At 38.1% G+C, this 22,387-nt stretch overlaps 2 protein-coding genes and 1 long non-coding RNA gene across 4 annotated transcripts in view; 2 read left to right on the forward strand and 1 right to left on the reverse strand.

Annotated features, from left to right (window-relative positions):
* Positions 1 to 22,387, forward strand: part of LOC139175661 (veficolin-1-like) — a 940,898-nt gene that overhangs the window by 61,869 nt on the left and 856,642 nt on the right. The gene's annotated exons all lie outside the window — the stretch shown is intronic.
* Positions 331 to 22,387, reverse strand: part of RIC8A (RIC8 guanine nucleotide exchange factor A) — a 35,200-nt gene continuing 13,143 nt past the window's right edge. For both annotated transcript variants that reach the window (XM_070766342.1, XM_070766351.1), the window contains exons 3-11: positions 20,634 to 20,681; positions 13,166 to 13,780; positions 11,717 to 11,811; positions 9,860 to 10,010; positions 8,391 to 8,486; positions 7,090 to 7,234; positions 6,169 to 6,313; positions 3,975 to 4,094; positions 331 to 2,516 (exon numbers count right to left, since the gene is read on the reverse strand). In XM_070766342.1, coding sequence (XP_070622443.1) covers positions 2,381 to 2,516; positions 3,975 to 4,094; positions 6,169 to 6,313; positions 7,090 to 7,234; positions 8,391 to 8,486; positions 9,860 to 10,010; positions 11,717 to 11,811; positions 13,166 to 13,780; positions 20,634 to 20,681 — 1,551 coding nt within the window. In that variant the 3' untranslated portion in view covers positions 331 to 2,380. The remainder of the gene's footprint in view (positions 2,517 to 3,974; positions 4,095 to 6,168; positions 6,314 to 7,089; positions 7,235 to 8,390; positions 8,487 to 9,859; positions 10,011 to 11,716; positions 11,812 to 13,165; positions 13,781 to 20,633; positions 20,682 to 22,387) is intronic.
* On the forward strand, positions 6,665 to 13,913 carry LOC139175367 (uncharacterized). Its single transcript, XR_011560518.1, has 2 exons — positions 6,665 to 8,460; positions 11,700 to 13,913. It is a non-coding gene; the product is annotated as an uncharacterized lncRNA (long non-coding RNA).

Genomic DNA, 22,387 nt, shown 5'->3' on the forward strand with positions numbered 1-22,387 from the left:
AAAACCCACCCTGTTTTGCCTCAGAGAATTTCAAAATAAAATACTGTACTGTGTGTCTATAACAGTGAGCTCATAATAGGGCAACTCTATCAATATCAAAATGCCACTTAAATAGTTGAGCTAGTTTCAAACTAGATTTTGATTTTCTTTCTCTTTTCCTTCCTCTCTTTTTTCTATCTGTTTCTCTCTCTTCCTCCCTCTCTCCTTCCCTCTCACTCTTTCCCTCTCGGCTTCTGGGCAGGTTTGGAAAACTCTGAGTTGATGATGATTTTTAAGTGAGCGATTGCTCACTGCTCAGCTTAGAGGGAACTATGGACAAAAGTACACATCTTGGTATTGGAAGTGTTTGTTTATTCAATGAAAATTTTTAATTTACATTTGTGCTAAATTTTAAACTGCTAGTAAAATGAAAACAAGCTGGGAAATGGAATTACTTTCTAATCTGGAAAGTTTAAATTAGGGTAAAGGATAAAAGTAACCTGTGAATGCAAAATGCTATCAAAATACAGAAAATAAAGCAGATTATTTATGGAAATAAAGCAGTCTTTTATCTCAAAAGTACCAAGAACAATGTTATTTCAGACAACTAAACATGTAGGAAGAGGAACACAAATGTGATGTTACAACTGAAAAGATCAAAGTCCTACTTCAAATACTGTATCTATATATACTTCATTGTGGACCAAATACATCTCTGTATTTCCCATATATTCCCATATTTTATTTTGGGTGGTAATTTTATTAAACATTACAATTAAAAATGTAAATGCTAATACAAACTAGGAAAAAAATTAAAATGTACAGAAAAAATGCAGAAAACACAAAAGAAAAATGTAAGGAAAATGAATATAAAGAAATGATTCCCCTCCTTTATCACATGCATAAACAATTTTAATATCTTTCTATCTTCTCTTAAAATACAAATTATCTCTTTCTAGATCTAATCTCATCCAAAAATCCTTAAAACTTCATTAGTCCAGATCAACAAAAGTCCATTAAGCATTACCATATATATTTATTTTAACTTGATCAAATAAACTAACTTTATATTTCTACCTTTTATTTTTAACAAACTTGATTTTTAATCCCTTCAAATAACATTTTAGAACTTGATTTTTCCCCCTCACAAAATTTTTCAAAACTTTAACAAATCTCTTGTAAATCCAATACAGGGTAGCTATCAAGATTCTTTTCGTTTGTTATTTGTATATCGAGTATAGCATTTTTTTTCTATATCATTTGTGTAGCCTGTCACTTTTAAATTATTTTTAGGTCATTTCAGTCTTATCCAGGAAAACTTGTTCCTCTTCCATAACATCTTTTAAACAGTCTATTTATAACAGCAGACATTCTGAAAATTAACTTTTGTGCTATTGTTCACAAATATCCCTCTAAAAGTCCAATCTTACAGTATTTTGTTCCATTCTATACTAGAAGTCAAGTTTAAATGTCCTCTTCTTTAATTGTAACTTTCAGTTCTTTCTGGCATCCAATTTTTAAAATTCTTACAATGTTTTGTTAAAGAATTCAAAAGGACAGTATTTTCCCTGGGAAAGGATTTTTATAATTAATTTCTAATTTTATTTCAAAATAAAAAATTTCAAAATATTATTTTATTTCAAATTTATCAGGAATTATCTTATACTATTTGTAATTTTCCAAATCAATATTCTAATAATTTATTTGCTATTTAATCAAACAGGGTTTTTTAAAGTCCTTAAACTTAATTTAAAACATGTTTTGCTAACGACTGAACTAAACTTACCCATTGCTGTAAAATCTGTTGTTCCAAGGATTCTGAAAACAGTTAGTAATCCTTAACTTGTTCTAAAAAGAATGGTATGCAACTACATTGATTGTCACACAATACATTCATAAAAATGTGTTCACAATACTATATTTCTAGACATGTATACTATACGTACACATTCATATTTGCCTACAGTTCCTGTGTGTATCAATCATAACAGTTTTTAAATGTTGTGCTTAGCCCAGGGACTAATATAAATCCCTAATTCATACAATTTTTTTCTCCCTAAACAATTGACTACATGTATGTACTCTTAGTGTTTCATGTGCTATAAGCTTATTAAAACCACCCTCTCCTGCATCCTTGCCAATCTGCTGGAAAGTCTTTGGAATGCATCAGAGGGTGAGACTCTTAAACAATGAGGAAAAAAGACATTTAGAAAGACAAAACTATAAAAATCTTTCAACTGAAAAAGTGCTGTAGGGCTGCCGAAACAGAAATTAGATGGATCTGGGTGGAGGAATCTAAGCCATCGAAAGTCTTTTTCCAGATATTTGTATCAGAAGATCAGTCCTGATATATAGAGACAATAGCAGGTCCATAGACTTGTGAGAAATAGCGGAGGGTGACTCAGTCTATTTCCAAATCAGAATCAGATGATAACCTCTGCTCAGCTATCTGATGAATAGCTTCATCCAGGGAGGTTACATTGATAGAGCTTAAATTGCCCTCAGGATCCAGGCCCATAGGTCTGATGATTTGCTGTCTTCAAAGGAGAAAAAAAAGAAATTACAGGGATGAAAAATAATTTCACCCTAGAGAAAAGCCTTATAGAAATTGTCACAACATGCCTTCTGACAAGTGAATATAATGAAGTGTTCATTCATCAATTTAAGCTGTGAAGATCTTGTGTGAGAATCTGCATTCTTTTATTAAAATTGAAAGAAAACATTACAGTACTCCTAATAAAAACAATCCTAACATTTTCAGAGATTGATCCACAATGCATGTACTGGGACTGGTTTTGCTAAGACATTTTTTGAAGAAGATATGAGAAAGATTCTAAACAGACACTTGGAAATGTGATTGCTGTTTTGTTTTATATGAAAAAACTCTTAAGAGGTTTGTAATTCGTCTTGGCCCCAATCAGATGTATTTTTCAGCTCAGTTTTTTAAAACCTTTACCGAAATCCATACTGAATTTAGAACCTATGTGTGGCGAACCTATTAAGATCCTTTTAACTATCAAAGAAACATGATTAAGTTTCCTGAATCTCAGTTCTGTGAAGGTCTTGGAAAGCAAACACTTCAAACATAAATGTTCTTCAGGAGATATTACTAAATAATATGGAATGCAAATTCTTCTGATAGCCATTAGGATGTTTAAAGTAATAAAATTTTGCTTTCCTCATATGGCTCAAGCATTTTAATGCTCACAGAATCCAAACAGAATTTCAAAACCCAAACAAAATTAAAGTGGTATGCCAAGTCATATCCCCCTGCAAAACTTGTGAGCCACTCCGAGTCTACGGAGAGGGGCGGCATACAAATCTAATTAATTAATTAATCACATTACTATTTAGTACGATGCGTGAACTCAGCCAAAAATGGTTTTGGAATCTCTAATGTTCTGTAGTAAGGCCAAGCCAATGTTAGAATTGCCACTGGTAATTGTGAAAATTAATAGCTCTAACATCCTCTATTGAGCTAACCGGAAAATTGCTCTGCAATCATTCATTTGAGATATCATTTCAGCTGATATCTGATATCTTTGTCAGAGACTTCCTATTTTTCACCTCTTAAAACTTCCCATTTCACATATAGCAAGATTTTTCAGTGAAACAAAACATGTTTCAAAAACCATGGTATGATAACTATTATAGTCAAGCTGTCCTGGATAATTCTACTGAAGTGTAAAGGCAAGGCATCATCTCAGCCCTTTTCAGTGCAGAGATTATAGTAATACAGGCAAGTGAAGAAGAAATCAGTCTCTTCAACCATCCACTGGGTTCACAGTTGCCTGCAGACATTTCTTCCAATGTTAATAGGACCCTCAAACGAAATAGCAAATTAGTCCAAAGTAAATGTAGTAAATCGAAATAACATGTCTGAATCCATTGCAATTTTGTATCTTAGAGGTTTTGATTTAATCAATTTGCTTTCTTTCAGCCTGTTCACCTACTAAAAATCCATTTCTGGATAATTACCCTGAAGCATTTAGTACCTGGAGAGTTTGTCAAACATGTTCACCAGTTTCATTGCTTCAAGCTCCTTCTGTTCATCCGTCATCCCTTCCATAGGATTGGGAAGCTTTTCCTCCACACGTCCAGTAATAGGATTAATGCTAAATAGTTGAATCACGTAGTAACCCAAAGAAGAGAAGGTAGAATATATGAAACACAATCAATCAACAAATCCAATTCTTCATTTTTTTTTCCCTTCAGGAAGGTAATTTATGATTAGCTTTCCCACTCGTAAAAATCAAAAGGGCACAGGGACTTGGAAGGTATGATAAACATCATTATCAAAATGTATATCGTATATTATCTTCTTGGATGTTTTAAATGGTTAAGAGTAGTGGTGGTATGTAAAATATTTTATGCAGAAGCATCCTGGGTGGGTGGCGGAGCCTCCCACTACCGGCACTACAGGTTCTAAGAACCAGTCCGAACCGTGAGCCATCCACCGCTGGATAAGAGTAAAATAGGTATGGTGAGTAGCCTAAAAATATAACTCTGATATTCATTTGATTAACACAATCACATGCTACTAAAATGAAGAAGAACTATACGGAATAGGCAGATAATGATGTGTTTCTCTCCCCAAAACATATCCATTCCATTATTATTGTTAATTCAGTTTTGGCCATCAATTTTCCATTACTATCCTTGCTTCTAAAATTACAAGGAAATTCCCAGTTTAATACATCTTACATAGAGCAATTGCTTTTCTACACATTAAGTGGATGTATGTAAATGTACAATACATGTGTGCAGAAAAATTGGAAGAAAGTTAAAGCAGGAAGACTACATATTACATTATATTTCCCTCCTGCTTTATGTAATTAAAAAGATGTAATTAAAAAGAAAATGACAAAATACCTAGAGTATAACTTTGTGAGTATCTATTGGGAAGTTGACTCTTGATAACCGTCACTGTCAATTAGGTCAAGAGCTGGAGGTAAAAGGAATTGTCTATTTGTGAATAACTTGGCAAGAAGTGAAAGGGACCATTGAACAAAGATGCAAATAGAAGAAACGTAAGAGAAATCAAATAATAAAATGAACCAGGGGCAATCAAAGAGCAATAGGTCTTTTTAAAAAAAAACTAAAAATGAGATTCAACTGATTATCAAGAGGTATTTTTATGATAAAAGCTCTTAAGTAACAAAGTGGGCTTTGTAAAATAGCTCTGATATTCATAGAGAGGCTAGTTGATTTAATTGATTCCTGAAAATGACTTACCGTATTTTTCAGAGTATAACACGCACCTTTTTACCCCCAAAAAGAGGGTGAAACCTTGGGTGCGTCTTATACACGGAATGTAGCTCCACCTAGCCACCCCACCCTTTGGCTTCTGCCTCCCAGCTATTTAGCTCCCTGCAGCAAACAGCACAGAGCCTGATTAGCACAAGCAACTGATTTTCACCTTTCTAACCCACAGTTGATTCGGGAGGCTGCAGGCAGGCCACGTGCTAAAACTGAAAGTGAAACTATCTGCAAGGAAGCAAATAATAATAATAATAATAATAATTATTATTATTATTATTATTATTATTATTATTATTATTATTATTATTATAGTCTTCGGAGAGGGGTGGCATACAAATCTAATAAATTGAATTGAATTGAATATTATTATTATTAATTATTATTATTATTATTTCTATGCCGCCTCTCTCTGAGACTTGTTGGGTGGGAGAGGAAGAAGCAGAATTTTATTTTCTTGTGCTAATGAAACTGCTGAAACTGGATGCAAGGAGGTAAGTCAATATCCATAAATGTCTATAGAATATTCAAATTATTATTTGTTTTTTAAAGACTGCTTTATTATTGCTCTAGACAACTTAACAAAATGAAGAAACTTTTCAAAATAAATGCTTGATCTGAAGAGGTCCAGTGCTATTGTATCTTCTTTTAAATAGCAGAGAATAACTATACTTCCAGAAAGCCACATCAATTTTAAAGATCTGGGAGGCAAATTGCTGGGGGGCAGAGGCAGATTCCCCCCCCTTTTTTTTCCTCCCCCAAAACTAAGGTACATCTTATATTCTGATGTGTCTTATACTCCAAAAAATACAGTACAAGGTTCATTCTATCTCATCGATGCTAAGATTCTAACATCCAGATACCACAGGGATTTGCACCAAAGAAGCAGAAGCAAAGATCATGGAAGCAAAGCATGAAATGCATCCCTACTTGGGTTTTGCTTCCTTGTATTCCTCTGTATCAGTATCTTCATCCTCAGAGTATTCTCCTTCTGTCTGTCCTCCAGCCATGAGGCCTCGTGCTGCCAGAAGACCGGCAGCATTTCCATACCCTGTGTACTTCACAAACCGTGACACTGTAGGGACAGAAAGTCAAACTTTCTCTTATTAGTGTAGAAGCAAATGAATTCAAACATAAGCACATAATCTCATCTTTATCAGACTAACTTTTCAAGGAGGTAGATTCTTGCAAACCCACAGATCATAGGTAAGAAAGAAGCTGAGATGACCAACAGGATTCCTCTGCTACTGATAGTTGAATGGAAGCATGACTCATTTGGACTGGGGGGGAAACTTGATTGTCTCCACTTGTTTAGTACCATTCCTCTATAGTATTAGAGTGAACCTGGTAAAAATTTGATTCTATTCTTCTTCAGGCGACTTCTTACCTTTTCCTCAAGTTAGTATAATAACTACATTGGGTAGATGTCACATAGGTTAGAAGGTTGCACACTGTCAACAAGGCAAAGCATTTAAAAGAGAAATACCTCTCTGAAAAAGGCATCTTTGCAAAGCTGCTTTTCCTGTTGTGATGTTCAAGAAATCCAACAGTATCTTTGCTGAGGAAAAGTCTGATTAAAAACTACAAAGAATTCAGCAACAAATTTTATTCAAGTTTATTTATCTTCTTCCCTAATTTTAAAATCGGGACAGTGAATGACATTTCCCTGCATTTCCATGCAACGTAATTTAATCCAAAGACCTATGAGATTCTAGTTTACCTGTACTCTTAATATTCAGTCACAATCCAAATAACGTCTCTGTTAGATGGAGCAGCTCGTTCCTATATACCAATTCAAACTGCCAGCATACAACAGGCCCGAGATGAACAAGAGACAGCATGGATAATTACCACTTTCCTTGCAGAGCACAAACAGGAACTCCGCTGCACAGTGTTTCACATCCGTATCAATGTGAGTCATGAGACGTACAAGTTTATTTCTCAGCATGTTTCCCACCTCAGGTCTATTCTTCACATCCCGTAATGGAGGGAGAACCTGTGAATCCATGGAAAGCCAAAAGTGATGCTTAGGGCTGTATTAAACTTGATTTCATCAAGCCCTGAAAATATGCATCAAAAATGCCTTAGTAAGAATCTCATCCCAATATCATCCCAGATGTCTTCTCGATGTCTTAAACAGTGGAACAACTTGCCTCCAGAAGTTGTAAATGCTCCAACACTGGAGGTTTTTAAGAAAAGAATGGATAACCATTTATCTGAAATGGTTTAGGGTATCCTGCCTAAGCAGGGAGTTGGCCTAGAAGATTTCCAAGGTCCCTTCCAACTCTGTTATTCTATTCTATTCTATTCTATTCTGGTCTGGTCTGGTCTGGTCTGGTCTGGTCTGGTCTGGCCTGGCCTGGCCTGGCCTGGCCTAGTCTCATTCTATTCTATTCACTGATATATACGAAGTACAGTAATACCTCTAGATACGAGCTGCTCCACATGCAAGTATTCCAAGTTACGAGCCGAGACGCGAGCAAAATTTCTGTTCGACACCCGAGCTCAAATTCGGGATACAAGCCGAGCTTCCACTAGGTGGCACAAGAATTCCTTGCTTCCACTTATCTCGGCGCGAAAAACAAAGTCTAAAGGCATTCGTTCGAGATGCAAGTTGATCGACATACGAGCTCGGGTCTGGAACGAATTAGACTCGTATGTCGAGGTACCACTGTACTATGGAGTCCTCAGAGAGGGGTGGCATATAAATCCAATTAATAAAATAAAATAAATATTGACAACTCCTGCCATATGTACTGTCATGACTTTTGACGGAGCCTGGTTTGAAGGAGGAGGAGTTGGAACCAAGGAGGGCATGGTGGGAAGGTCAAGGGCTTAAGACAAGTGGGGGAGGGCGGCCGACCAAATGGAGAATCGCCTGCAGGAGCGATGCAGCTGAAAGGCTCAATGGAGATGACACGTTTCAGAGCACCTCTGATGACGAACGATCCGTGGGTGAAGATAAGAGAGCAGAGGAAGGCACAGTGGGGCAGCTTGCAAGAAGCAGCCCTTTCCCTCCTCACAAGGAACACTTGGGAAAGGGCGATTTAACCAGACACTAAGGTATGTTTGCCAGGAACACTTATTTGCTTTGATGTGCATCTTTCTGGCTTTCCTGAATACAGCTTTGTGATGCCTGGATCGTATTGTACCTTTGATTTAAGAAATTTCCTTGTCTGTCGATGGACCCGGGCACTTTCAGTCAACAAATTCAACACTGGGGTAAGACTCTCCTTGAGTTTATGACCCTGTAAAAGAGGCATAAAAAGAAAAAGATGTAACTGTTCTTTAAGCTTTCCATGTGCGAAAATAGTTTGGCGATATGGATTTTTTATAGTGAAAATAAACCATATTAGTTGAAATTGCAGAGTAACTGCAGGCCAGCAAAAGGCTACATCACATTGATCAAATCAATTCTCAAGACCTTTTTTTTTTAGGAAAGCCATTTAAGCTTCATTTTAACATAAACATTGCCTCCCCAATTTCCCTTTTATCATGCCCTGGCATTATGACATTCAATGTTTATCTGTATAGAGTTTTTTACAATGCATGGCCTAGCATAATGTTGGCCCTTACACATTTGTGCAATCACTAAGAAGTCAGCTTGACTTGAGGGAATATTTTCCTTTTGTATATATAATGAATAATCCTAGCATTAATGCATGCAAAAAGCAATATCCTTCTGCATTCATGTCTAATTGGGTGAGAGATGCTTCAGGTATAGGTAGTCTCTGACTTATCACCAGTCCCTTAGCAACCATTCAAAGTAATAATGACTTCTCAAAAGTTACTTATGACCTGCTTCCGAAGTTACAATGGCTGCTCCTTTCCCGCAGTCACCTGACCACATTTTGGGCACTCAGCAACCAGCTCACATTTATGAACATTTGCAACATCCTGCAATCCATAGTTGCCATTTATGATGTTTTTGTAGAATTTACTTCTAGTTTTCAGCAAAAACATCTGAAAGTGCACAACAGGTTTGCTTAATGGCAGCCGCAAAACAGGTCATAAAATTGGGTGAGTTAAATGGGTGGGTGACCTGCTTTATCACTGTCACAACTTTTGACTATGATGGGCAGCTTCCATTATAGTCATAGTCAAGGATTACCTGTATTAATAAAAAGCAGAAGCAGGGATCATTTTGGACTGAGAGATATATTTCTGATTGGTATAAGATGGATCTGACAGAACAGTATTAATCCCACCTCTTTTAGCTATAAGGCAGGGAAGGCATGAAGCTTTCCTAAAGCCTGGGGAAGGCGAAAACGACCTCCCCTCCGCCTTCCAAAAGGCCAAAAATCAGCTGGAACACAAAGTGTAAAAAAAACCCCAGTCATTAGTCACTTTTTTCAGTGCTGTTGAAACTTTGGATGCTCACTAAATGTCTTTCTATAAGCAAGTCCTCACTCCTGTGGTAGCAGGTTGATTGCTCCCACATTAGGTTTTCTTAGAGAAGGATAAATAATTGAGATTTCCATCTTTGCGTGGTAGGGGAAATGTCATATATTTAAGAACAGGACAGACTCTCAAATGAGTCCCAATCAAACATGAATATCATCATAAATCAAAGTAGCTTGGGACAAGCAAGGGAGTTGTGAAAATGTTTCGCTATACCTACCCTATCAAGACGTCGATCAAGGAAACTCAGGAGAACATTGACAGCATCCATATTGACTCCCATGTATTCAAGGGAGCCCCGGTGGACCTTGGGAGTCAGCAAAACATCTAAACACTTGAGAGGCAGATTGCCCAAAAGGTTGATTGTATGGCTGAAGGCAGGATACAAGGCAAAGCAGGGAAAATTAGCAACCAATATAAATGAAATAATGTTTCATTCTGAAAATTCTTGTATTTTCTAGGCTTCAGCAATTAGGGGAACAAATTTCAAATTGTGCCATGAAAAACAATAGCAAACCCTTCGTTTTTAGTTGAAGCTTCCACCATTTTCTCCTTTTGATGTTATATATCCATTTTGAGAGGTCCAGTAGAAATCACAAATTTGCCAGCTTTCTTGTTCATAATGTGCAATGTGTGTCGACATATTATTTATTGAATGTACAGTATATCAATGCCTCACCTTACACAACAATTAACATGGTTCACAAAAGATCAAAACACAAATGACAAGGAATACAGGTAATACCTATTATAATTAAATTTAAGGCAAACTTACAATTCACATCAGTGAAATCAAAGTTTGTTCAACTATTGAAAAGTGGTGGAAGAGATGCATTTTCACTATTTCCCTAAATTCCTACCCTAAGATCACTAGGGAAGCTTTTTTCTTGTGTACTAGATACACAAATTTTCAGTAGTTAACAGCAAAAATTTCAGAAGAGCCTTTCCTGCTGATAATGTTTATCACTATCTAGAGTTATTGTTGGCTGTGTCCAGCAGAATACTAAAAATACAGTACTCTACTTTTTTAATACTGCACAAATGCATAATTTTTCAATGCTAAAGCAATCTGTGTCATAACATTCTTTTTTCCCTACTAAGAATTACTGTACACTGTATTGGGTCCACATTTTTCTCTTTTAATATTTTTATTAAACATATCAAAGTATAAAATACAAATGAAAATAGGAGAAAAAGGGGAGAAAAAGTAGAAAAAGGGGAGAAAGAAAGAAAGAGCCGGGGTGGCGCAGCAGGTAGAGTGCTATACTGCACTCTGACTGTAGATCTGAAGGTCAGCGGTTCAAATCTCATCACCGGCTCAAGGTTGACTCAGCCTTCCATCCTTCCGAGGTGGGTAAAATGAGGACCCGGATTGTGGGGGCAATATGCTGGCTCTGTTAAAAAGTGCTATTGCTAACATGTTGTAAGCCACCCTGAGTCTAAGGAGAAGGGCGGCATAAAAATTGAATAGAAAGAAAGAAAGAAAGAAAGAAAGGAGGGAGAATTGACATGTGATCATTTTTAACACAGTAAAATAAGATAATAAAACACAATCTAAACTTTTTATCTTTATATAATAAAAGTAAATAAATATTTATGTAAATATGTATTAACCATTTGTATAACAATAAGCTTATCTAGCAAACCCCAAAGTCAATTTTGCATTTTTTTCCATCTCAAAACCCAGAAGTGGTTTACAAGTAGATATTGGAGTCTACATAAATAGGATATTACATTTATTTTACTACATATATTTTACTATAAATGTAGGAGGAGAAATCTATACCTAATCTGCAGTCATGAATTGAGTGGCACATGGTTTTGGGCAACAGTAGGGAAAAATATTTTAAGCAACGTAGCCCAATTTATTTAGTTGTTCTGTAATTAGCTACTATATAATTTTATTTATTTATTAAATTTGTATGCCGCCCCTCTCTGTAGACTCGGATAATATCCAGGCTTTCCCTGCTCCTCCTCTACTTTTATTACTAAACCTACCAATTTTGTAGTTGTTATCGATCATTTAAAATTGTTATATGTATTTTATGTTTGTTTTATAGGCAATACAGTCAGTCACCTGTGAAATTCTTCTGTCCGATCATCACCATCTGCTGAAATCATCAGGCAGTGACGGAGAAGGGCACCTAGACGGCGGTATAGAGCAGCATCTTCCTGGCCCGAAAACATAATTAAAATCTTTCAGTATGAAAAAAGGGCGGCATTTTTATTTTAGGCAGTCTCTTTATTGACAGAGACTGTTCTAGCAATGCACTTTCAGAACCAAATGTACATTTCAGTTCAACAGGAAAATGGCATACATGAGATTTGAAAATCTGCAAAACAAATCAGCATACACAAAACAAAGATCTGTTAATTCCTGGCTCCCTAATTTGTGACAAATTGCAAAGCCATAACAACAAATGAATTAGCATTACTGCCTTATGTAGCATTTATTTCCCTTTGTCCCTTCATGTATGTCAGTAGACAGTATTAAGTAAATAAAGGGAAGAGCTGTAGGGTAAAATAGGGTAATGCAAATTTCATCTGAAGCTCACTCCTGGTGTATCCCAAATGTGGATATCCAGGAAGACTTGAACCATTTAAATATGAACCAGCAGTGTGCAGCAGCTGCCAAAAAAGCCAACACAGTTCTAGGCTGCATTAACAGGGATAGAATCAAGATCATGTGACATATTAATACCACTCTATAAGGCCTTGGAAAGGCCACACTTGGAATACTGCATTCAGTTTTGGTCGCCACAATGCAAAAAGGATATTGGGACTTTAGAAAAAATGCAGAGAAGAGCAACAAAGATGATTAGGGGACTGGAGGTTAAAACACATGAAGAACGGTTGCAGGAACTGGGCATGGCTAGGGGAGACATAATAGCAGTGTTCCAGTATCTCAGGGGTTGCCACAAAGAAGAAGGAGTCAACCTATTCTCCAAAACAGCTGAGACTAGAACAAAAAGCAATGGGTGGAAACTAAACAAGGAGAGAAATAACTTAGAACTAAGGAGAAATTTCCTGACAGTTAGAATGGTTGATCAGTGAAACAGCATGCCTCCAGAAGTTGTGAGTTGTGAATGTCCCTAACTATAGGAATCATAAGTGAAATGAAATTTTGAATATGGGCAGTCCTCAATTTATGACAATTGGGACAATAATTTATGTTGCTAAGCAAGACTGTTGTTAAATGAATCATGAGCAATTTATGACCATTGTTGCTATGGTTGATCACTGCACTTGTTAGGTGAATCGTGTGGTCATTTAGCAACTCTAGCTTCTCCCCTTGACTTGTCAGAAGCCATTTGGGAAGGTCACAAATCACATGAGCTACAACCATATAAATACATGCTGGATTTGAAGTGATGGTTGTTAAGGACAAAGATAAGTTGTAAGTCACTCAGTACTGTTGTAACGTTGAACAGTCGCTAAACAAATGGTTGTAACTTGAAGACTAGTTGTGAAAAATAAAAATTAAGACTTTGATTGAACAACACAGTATAACTTCAGGGTGTCTTACCTCATCAACTTCCCTTTTGTTGATATAAAAAGTGATATTGAAGAGGATCTTCAGGATTTCCATAGCACGCTCTGTCTCCTGCCGAGGTAATGGGAGGGCAGGATCCCCTTTGGTAGCTACCTCATGAGGATCAATCCATTTTACTCCCAGTGTAAGTTCCAAGGTATCTGTCATTAAACCAATACCTCGAAGTTCTTGTGCAACCTGCTGCCGAACATCCACCCTGAGTGCCGTCAGTAAAAAGAGGAGGCGCAAGTCAAAGAATTTTATGTCATGGGGGAAGTTTCTCTCATTGTAGAGTTTGATTCGATCTGTAAGTCCCACCACGCATCGAGCCTCAGCCATCAGTTCCTGAGCCCGGGGACTACTGAAGACAATATTACAGAGGCACTTAAGTGCCTCCAGAATTACATCCAGATCAGGAATCTCCAGGATTTGCTCTTCCCTGTAAACAATCCCAGCATGCCTGGCTAGTGTCTTCAAACTTTCCATGGTGGTGAAAGGGCCAAGGCATTTTTTATCCCGGGACAGAATTCGTATGCTTTCCAAGCACGTCACTTGACAAGATGGCTGGAGAACTCTCTCCAAGAACTTGATCAGAAGCATGGCCAGTTTCTAAAATACCAGAAAAAAAGATAAAAGAACAGATATAATAGTATCAATCAACTTAAATAGCAGGACTATCTACTGTATGTTTGCACTTGCACAATTTCAAAAGTTCAATAAAATCTAATATATCTTAAACTCATTCAATGTTTATTCATTTATTTATTCTTTCATTCATTGTTAGAATTGAAAGGGACCATGAAGGCCATCGAGTTCAACCCCCTGCCCAAGCAGGAACCCTATAGCAGTGATTTTCAACCTTTTTTGAGCCGCGGCACATTTTTTACATTTACGAAACCCTGGGGCACATTGAGCGGGGGGGGGGGGGGGGCTAAAACAAGTTTGGACAAAAAAATTCTCTCTCTCTTCCTCCCCTTCGCTCTATTTCTTTCACCCTCCCTCATTCTCTCCCTTCCTTCCTCTTTCGTTCTCTCTCTCTCCAACCCTCTTTCTCTTTCTCTTCCTTCCTTCCTCTCTTTTTTGCTCTTTCTCTCCCACCCTACCTCCCTCTATGTCTTTCTCTCTCTTGGTCTCTCTCTCTTTCTCTCTCTCTCTCTCTTTCTCTCTCTCTCTTGTTCTCTCTCTCTTGCTTTCTCTTGTTCTCTTTCTATCTCTCTTGCTTTCTTTCTTTCTTTCTTTCTTTCTTTCTCTCTCTCTTGTTCTCTTTCTCTCTCTCTCACTCTTTCTCTCTCTTTCTTTCTCTCTTTCTCTTGCTTTCTTTCTCTCTTGCTTTTTCTTTCTCTTGCTTTCTTTCTCTTTGAGCTTCGCGGCACACCTGACCATGTCTCGCGGCACACTGGTTGAAAAACACTGCCCTATAGTACACCAGTCAAGTGGCAGTTCAATCTTCTCTTAAAAATGTCCAGAGTGTTGGAGTTCACAACGTCCGCTGGTAGGTTGTTCCATTGGTTGATCGCTCTGACCGTCAGGAAGTTCCTCCTTATGTGTTCAGTTGCTCAGTCCCATTTCTATCTGCTTATCACCAACATTGCTACCACATCCAATTTAAAAAAGCACAAGTTGACACAGCAATTAGAATGAGCCTCTGCTTATTAGGTTTAAGCTGCAAATGTCTTTTCTTATACAGAAAAAACAGCACCATAAGGACAGTGCTTGGAGAAACTCTTGAGATTTACAAAATGTAAGAGAAATTAAAATCCAGAAATAATTTAATGAGGACTGAACATGCTTAATGATTATTTAATGCAGATTGATACTTGGAGGGAGAAAAGTGGAAAGTGGAATGTCCCACAGCAAAGAGGCTGAACAGTAATTCTTCTCCCTGCAGTAGGGCATTGATAGCATCGCTGTTATGGTGAAAAAGACATACAAGATGGCAGCCAACCAGCAATTCAGCCCCTTGCATCCGTCTTCCCTCAACATTTTTGCCTTTCAAAAAGTCAAGGATCTTTTTTTAAAGTGACTAGTGATTGAATAAGCAAATCAGCAAAACCTTCCAGGGATATCTGCAGAGCCTATTAATAAGGAAGAGGAGGGGACAGAGAAAGCAATATCACACCGTCATGCACTATTTGTTTGTGTATTATGACTTCACACATGTAGTAATGCGGCTTTTTCATTATTTCACCTTTGATTCTGTGAAAGTCCTTGAAGTCACCTCACATACTACCGATAGTAGTTAGTATTTAATTACCAAGTATACTCTGCCTTGGTTAAAGGAGGGAAATAAAGCTCAGTATTCAGGAGGCAGAGTTCCTCCAATGATAAATTATCTATTCACAGCTTGCGACAATGTCATGAGGGGTTTGGGGCGGGGGGGGGGGGGTTGGAAGGATGCCAGGGCATGTCTGTACTGCAGATAGATCTAAGTGGGGAAAGGGCCTTAATCATAACACTGCCAGAAAAACAAAGCCCCGCAGTGCAATGATTATTTAAACTGGGTAGTCACATGTTCAGTATTTCAAAAGTGGAAAATGCATTCAGACTCAATTAATTTTACTAAACATACTTGACTTTACTCTCTATATGTCAACAATGTAGCAGGTAGCTGTTTTCCACAATAGGTTTGCAGACATCAAACATGGACATGGAGGGAAGCATGGTGCCAGAAGCAGGACAAACAGTCAATTTCCAGATGGGGAGAGGGAGGCAGACTAGACATTCTTCATCTCCATATGGGCCTGCCCTTGAAGAGTATCTTTTCAGCTGATGCAAAATGCGGCGTCACAGGCAGTTATGCGTGTTCCTCATAGAACACATTTCCCCTCTGGTCCGTGAGTGCAGCGGTTATCAATTTGTTTCCAGGTTCCAATTCAAGGTACTGTTTTTGGCCTTTAAAGTCCTACGTAAACTCCTCAAAACCCATCTCTGCCGCCAGGCATGGGGGAATTGAGACATTCTCCCCCGGGCCTACACAGTTTATGTCTGGTATGCTTGTATGTATGTTCTTGCTTTTAATAAGGGTTTTATTTTACTGACTTTTTAATTATTAGATTTGTCTTATGTTGTTTTTATTATTGCTATGAGCCGCCCCGAGTCTATAATAATAATAATAATAATAATAATAATAATAATAATAATAAGAAGAAGAAGAAGAAGAAGAAGAAGAAGAAGAAGAAGAAGAAGAAGAAGAAGAAGAAGAAGAAGTGGCATGGGGCAAGTTTTCTGAGGGACTGCCTGATTTTTCCCATCCCACCAGTTCTAATAAAAAGGAAATGCAGATTCCATCAGGGAGATACATTTGGTGAGTGCTAGGTGACAGGTCCTCTTGTCTATGTGGAATATCTTCCTTCCCCACCCCTCCCTCAGGTTAGGCTGGCACCATTGCTTCTGACTTTCCGAAAATCCCTCAATATCTGGTTGTGGTATCAGGCCTGGGATTTCAGGGAATTGATGCCTCAACATTGTCAAACTATTTACTAAGTCTGTGCTACTATTATTACTAGTTTGTTTTCATCATTCCTATCACCCATTTCCTCCCACTTATGACTGTATGACTGTAACTTGTTGCTTGTATCCTTAATATTGTTTCCTCATTGCTTATCTGACCCCTATGACAATCATTAAGTGTTGTACCACACGATTCTTGACAAATGTATCTATTCTTTTATGTACACTGAGAGCATATGCACCAAGACAAATTCCTTGTGTGTCCAATCACACTTGGCCAATAAAGAATTCTATTCTATTATATTCTAGTTATTAATATCCCTTTGCCCATTATTTTATTTTTAGCTACATTTTATATAATGTTTTAAATTAATAATATGTGTTATTTGTGTACTGTTAATTTTTTAACTTCATTGTACATTGCCCAGAGTATTTTATTTTCTGACATGGTTGGCTATATAAATTTAAAATAATTTAAATATAAATTTAAAATATACCGTACCTTTAAAAATAAATGAAATATCAATATATTGCTCCTGCCTCTTAAATACAAAACCAATGTATTTAGTATCAGACCTTCCCATGTGTTCCCACCTCTTTGGATGGTGTTAAAATATGCCATCATTGGCTCTTTTCCATTAAGAAAACATGATAATAAACTATTTATGCAACTTATTACTTATTATTGTTTTAGGTTGGCATTTGGCTCTCTGGCAGGATCCACCATTGTGGAATTTGCTGTTATCATATGGAATCCTGTGATGCGACTTTAAAGGCTCCAGTCTAGCATGGGAACTGATGGGCTGCCCTGCTCTGAGGTGAAAGGATAAGCTTATGATCAGCTCACAGTAAGATGGAGCACAAACAGTTCTGCCCTCTCCCTATATAGTCAGTTGTTAGACAAGAGCATGTTCAACAGCAGGCAAACAGGTCGAGAGAGTTTTGTACGCTACAGCAAAGGTCTTCAACCTTGGCAACTTTAAGACTTGTGGACTTCAATTACCAGAATTCTGAGAACTGAAGTCCACAAGTCTTAAAGTTGCCAAGGTTGGAGACCTCTGCTTTACAGTATAGAAACTTCTAGCTGTAATAATACAGTTGAGGACTAATCTCAGTGAAGTTTGTGAGCTCTCCTTTGATGTCTCCTGAATCCATTACCACTGTATATTTATGTTAGAGCATCATAGATATATGTAGTGAGATTTAAATACCTTTGGGATGTAATAAGTTACTATCCATAACCGAGGTGTCAAACTCAATTTCATTGAGGGCCGCATCAGGGTTGTTTGATCTTGCGGGGTGGGTGGGGGGCCATGGCTAGTTCGGCATAATTTGTGTCGGGGGCACCTGTGGCGGCCTGAGCACTCTGCCAGCAAAATGGGTTCCCAAGCTATGTTTTCAGCTTCTTTGGCCTCCTGCAACCCTCTGCCAGGGAAAAGGGAGCTCAAGAGGACTGCATGCAACCCTTCCGAGTTCCGTTTTTGCTGACAGAGGCATTGCGGGCCAGTCCTTCACTGTTTCCAAGCCAGCCCTGCAGGCCAGATCTAAGCACCCTGCAGGCTGGATCTGGCCCTGGGCCTTGAATTTGACACCACTGATCCAGGAAGAGTGGCTTGCCGGCTATGTGACCAGGCGAGAGTGGCTTGAACGATCATCATAATTCAAGTGAATGGTTAAGTCCTTGACTTACAACCTTACCAGTGTCGCTTGCTGGGGTGACAATTTGCTTTGTGTTTCCCGTGCTCTCCTTCCTGGGTCGCCCCCTCCCCTGCCTCAGGCTGAGTAGCTAGGCGAACAGGTGCTGCCAGAAGCATAAATGCTGCCAGCACCATTTCCACCCACGCCTTCTTCTTGCACTCAGGCGGGAGGTAGCTGCATGAGGCTGAAGGGGAGCCGGGTAGGAGAGAGGGAAGCTCGTCCCAAGGCCAGGAAGGAGGAAAGAGTAAAAAAGCAAGGAGCGCAGACACAGCAGCAGGGGGGAAAAGGATAGCCAAGCCAAGACCAGTAATCCAGGAAGTGACAGCCACCGATCAGCTGGAGCTGTGCACGCATCTTCATTTCCGCTGGTGGAACTGTGTTCCACCCCGTCCTGCCTGCTGCCCACCCCTGTATGTATGTATGTATGTATGTATGTATGTATGTATGTATGTTTGTATGTATGTATATATCCACACAGTATACACACACACATACAGACGCTATTCACATTTTTTTCACAGCTTGCACATAAGCAGACATACAATAGGAGGAGGAATGTGTATTGAATATGTTGACCACTTTGAATTATTTGTAAAAATAATAAAGATGAGAAATAAATAAAATGAAGCAACTTTGTCAGACTCTTGGTCCAGTAGGATCTATTTCAGTTGGTTGCAGCTCACTGAAGCTATTTTCTCAAGGTTTAGAGAACTGACTCAGGTTGACTCAGCCTTCCATCTTTCCGAGGTGGGTAAGATGAAGATCCAGATTGTTAGGGACAATATACTGACTCTGTTAACCGCTTAAAGAAGGCTGTAAAGCACTTTGAAGTGGTATATAAGTCTAAGTTGCTGTTGCCAATTATTTTGGGGAAATTCTACAACCAGTGTTTGTGTACTGTCACTAATCACACTCGGTACTTCTAATTATTATATGTTCATAATTTCTAGGAAAGGAGATTTATTTAAATAGGGAAATCTATTTAAAGTGGTAGTAGCATTTCCAGATCTTTATTTATGCTTGGAGGTTCTGCAGAACTAAGAAAGAAGAGAGTCACTTAATTTTTGGCACTGCTGCTCCAATAATAGATGTGCCCAATTTGCCAGCTATGGAAGCTAAAATCTGGTCTGTACTAGCAAATGGGAAATAATACTGGATTAAATTGGAATCTAAAAATAGAAACCTGCACAGCTGCAATATCTGATATTTTGGGGCTGTATGAATTTGTATGTGTGTACATCTGTGTAAATGAGTGGATTTTTCATGTTGTATTTGCGTTAATCAACATAATTGTATAAAGACTGATGCTGTATTGATCCACAAGCAGATACTCTCTTGGATAGAGGTAAGCCTTATAAGCTCATACAGAAAATCGGAACAAGATGTTCAACTACCAAAGTATTCCAGCATAGGTCATTTGGAGACTTCAGATATTGCTGGACAACAACTACCCATTTTGCTCATCATTAACAATGCTGGGCGAAACTACTGAAAGATGCAATACATCTAAAGGGCCAGACGCTATTGTATACAGTAGTCCCTCGCTATATCGCGCTTCACCTGCCGCGGCTTCACTTCATCGCGGGTTTTGAAGTCAGCTTCATTTGAATGATTTTGCCATACAAACAAGCGCTAGAATCCCCCAGCGGGACTCCCAAATGATGAGCGGGGCAGGGACTGAGCTCCGGCGGAGGCCCGTCCCCTTGTTCAATCCCCCTCGCCAGTGCCGAAAGGAAAAAAAAGAAAGGAACGCGACGCGGCGGGGATTTCCAGACTGGGCTCGAGGGCGGAAGAGGAAGTGCTTGAGGGCAGAAGAGAGAGAGAGAAAAAAAGAAACAGCCGGGGCAGCTCACCAGGGACTTTACAGCCGGGGCAAGGCAAAAAACACAACATTTGGCCGAACTGCTGCAAAGAACAGAGTAAGTAGTAGTGGGGGGGAAAGGTTAGCCGGCCGTTGCTTGCCTCCAGGCATCCGGAGCTGGTGGGAAGGAGGATAAATTCCCCATCGCGGATTTCACCTATCGCGGCAAGGTCTGGAACGTAACTCCCGCGATAGGTGAGGGACTACTGTATCTTAACCACACCCAGATGGATTTAATTCTCACTGGATATTCCCAGTATTTCTCTTCTTCCTGTAGGCACTCCTGGTCTTCAAAAGTAAATCTGTGTATTATGTCATATATGCCTTACATGTTCCTGCTCTCCATTTGCACAATGAAAAATAGTTCATGCCTTTCTTCTAGCCAGTATCTAGAAATTATTATTTCTCCCACCAAGTATTCGTTTGTGGACTACAAACAATGATACAACATACCTTTCTTTCTTCCTGTTCTTCATCCTCAAAGGTAAAACAGTGAGAATTCTGAGAAAGCAAAAATGAAAATTCATTGAATTAAGGAAATAATTTTCTCTAAACATAAGAAATTTTTAAAAACAAATAGACAATCAGTTTCTTCCAAATACCTAGCTACTCAAATGCTAACCAATTAAATATTTAAGCTGAGTAAAGAAGAAAAGGAAAAGAAACATAAGATGGATTATTACTTTCTAAGTAGCTTTATTAATTGGGGCAGTTCTTTTCAAACCTATCTTTAAAAAATATTTCTATTATTACTTGTTTTTTGAAGTAAATCCTAGGCACTGTGAAATATTTTGAGGCATATTCTAAGGTAAATACAGTTCAAATATGCACTGATTTGAGATTATAATTTAAATGTGGACCACAATGCTAAACTTTTTCTACCATTGCACATTTCAGATAAAGATAATGAGCAAGACAGCAAGCATAGGTTTGGCTCTTATTACCCTTTTTTCTAACTGAGGCATTTCTCATTAGTCTGTAATGATCTCCCAGGTGGCCCAGTTCATAAACTGGGATTTTGTCCAAATTTTTCCAAATGGTAAATACCTTCACCTTAACAGACGTTTTTCCCCAATTGCAAATCCTGTTGTGTAGAAGGAAATTTAAACAACTTTTTCAGTTGTTTTATTTATTTAAATTGTATTTATACAACTGTTATTCCATTTTGAAAGTCCGCTAATAGACTTCACTACATTTGGCAATAGAAAGCATAAATTGAAAGCAGTTTATTTATAAGGAGACTATATCTGTTTGCTTTTCTTGGTTACTGAAATCAGAGACAACAGCTCTAATATAATCCAAGAATTTTCATATTATAGCATATTTTACCTCTTTTTTAAAAAAATGTAGCAATTAAGGGCAGTTCTATTTCTATTCCTCCACAAATGAAAATATCCAGCTTGCCGTATCTTGAAAAAGTATGACTGACATTGTTCTCAACAGACTACTATAGCTTAGCTAGAAGTTATAAGCACATCAAGCAATCCATTCTCAGCTACTTTTGGGTGGTGACAGCTTGAAAGAGGAACATAGGCTACAACCGCTACTTTTAGAATTATATCAGGTCTTTTTGGAACAAGATATATTTTTCTGTTATTATTAACTACGAAAGGAGTTGCCATATGTTTTGCTTTATCCATTATGCAGTATCTTCTAGAGTTATCTGGCACAAATTCTTGGAAAGCCTCAGCATTAGTTTTTTGCATGAATCATTCATGTGTTTTCTGAGAATGGCATCTACCCACCACACACTGAGACAGATAGAAAAACATGTTAACAAAGGTCTCAACTTCTCTGTAGCACAACAACAGAACTACAGTCACATCTTCTCTAAACAAAACTGTAAAAAAGAATCAGTATCTGAAAAGACAATGTAATATTTTATCCTCCAGAGTAAAAAGTATTGATATTATCATTGTGACAGTTAAAGTTTTCACCAAGATAAAACTTCCTGCTTGAACATTTTGAACAGGTTAGAGAAGCAGTGCTCATTGTCTCACAGCATTTCCAGTTAAGAAGGTTCTATGGTGAACCATGATAAAAAAAAATGTTTCAGAGACTTCCTCCCAATTAACCGACAATGGCCAAATAGGTAATTCTTGACACACAATGATAATAGAGCTTGCCCATTATAGTTGTATGTAATGCTTTGCTACGGCTTGACTTCAATGCTCAATCCTCCCCCGCAGGGAGGTGGAACAGACTAG

The sequence above is a fragment of the Erythrolamprus reginae genome, chromosome 1 (assembly GCF_031021105.1).
Source record: "Erythrolamprus reginae isolate rEryReg1 chromosome 1, rEryReg1.hap1, whole genome shotgun sequence".
Classification (NCBI taxonomy): Eukaryota; Metazoa; Chordata; class Lepidosauria; order Squamata; family Dipsadidae; genus Erythrolamprus; species Erythrolamprus reginae.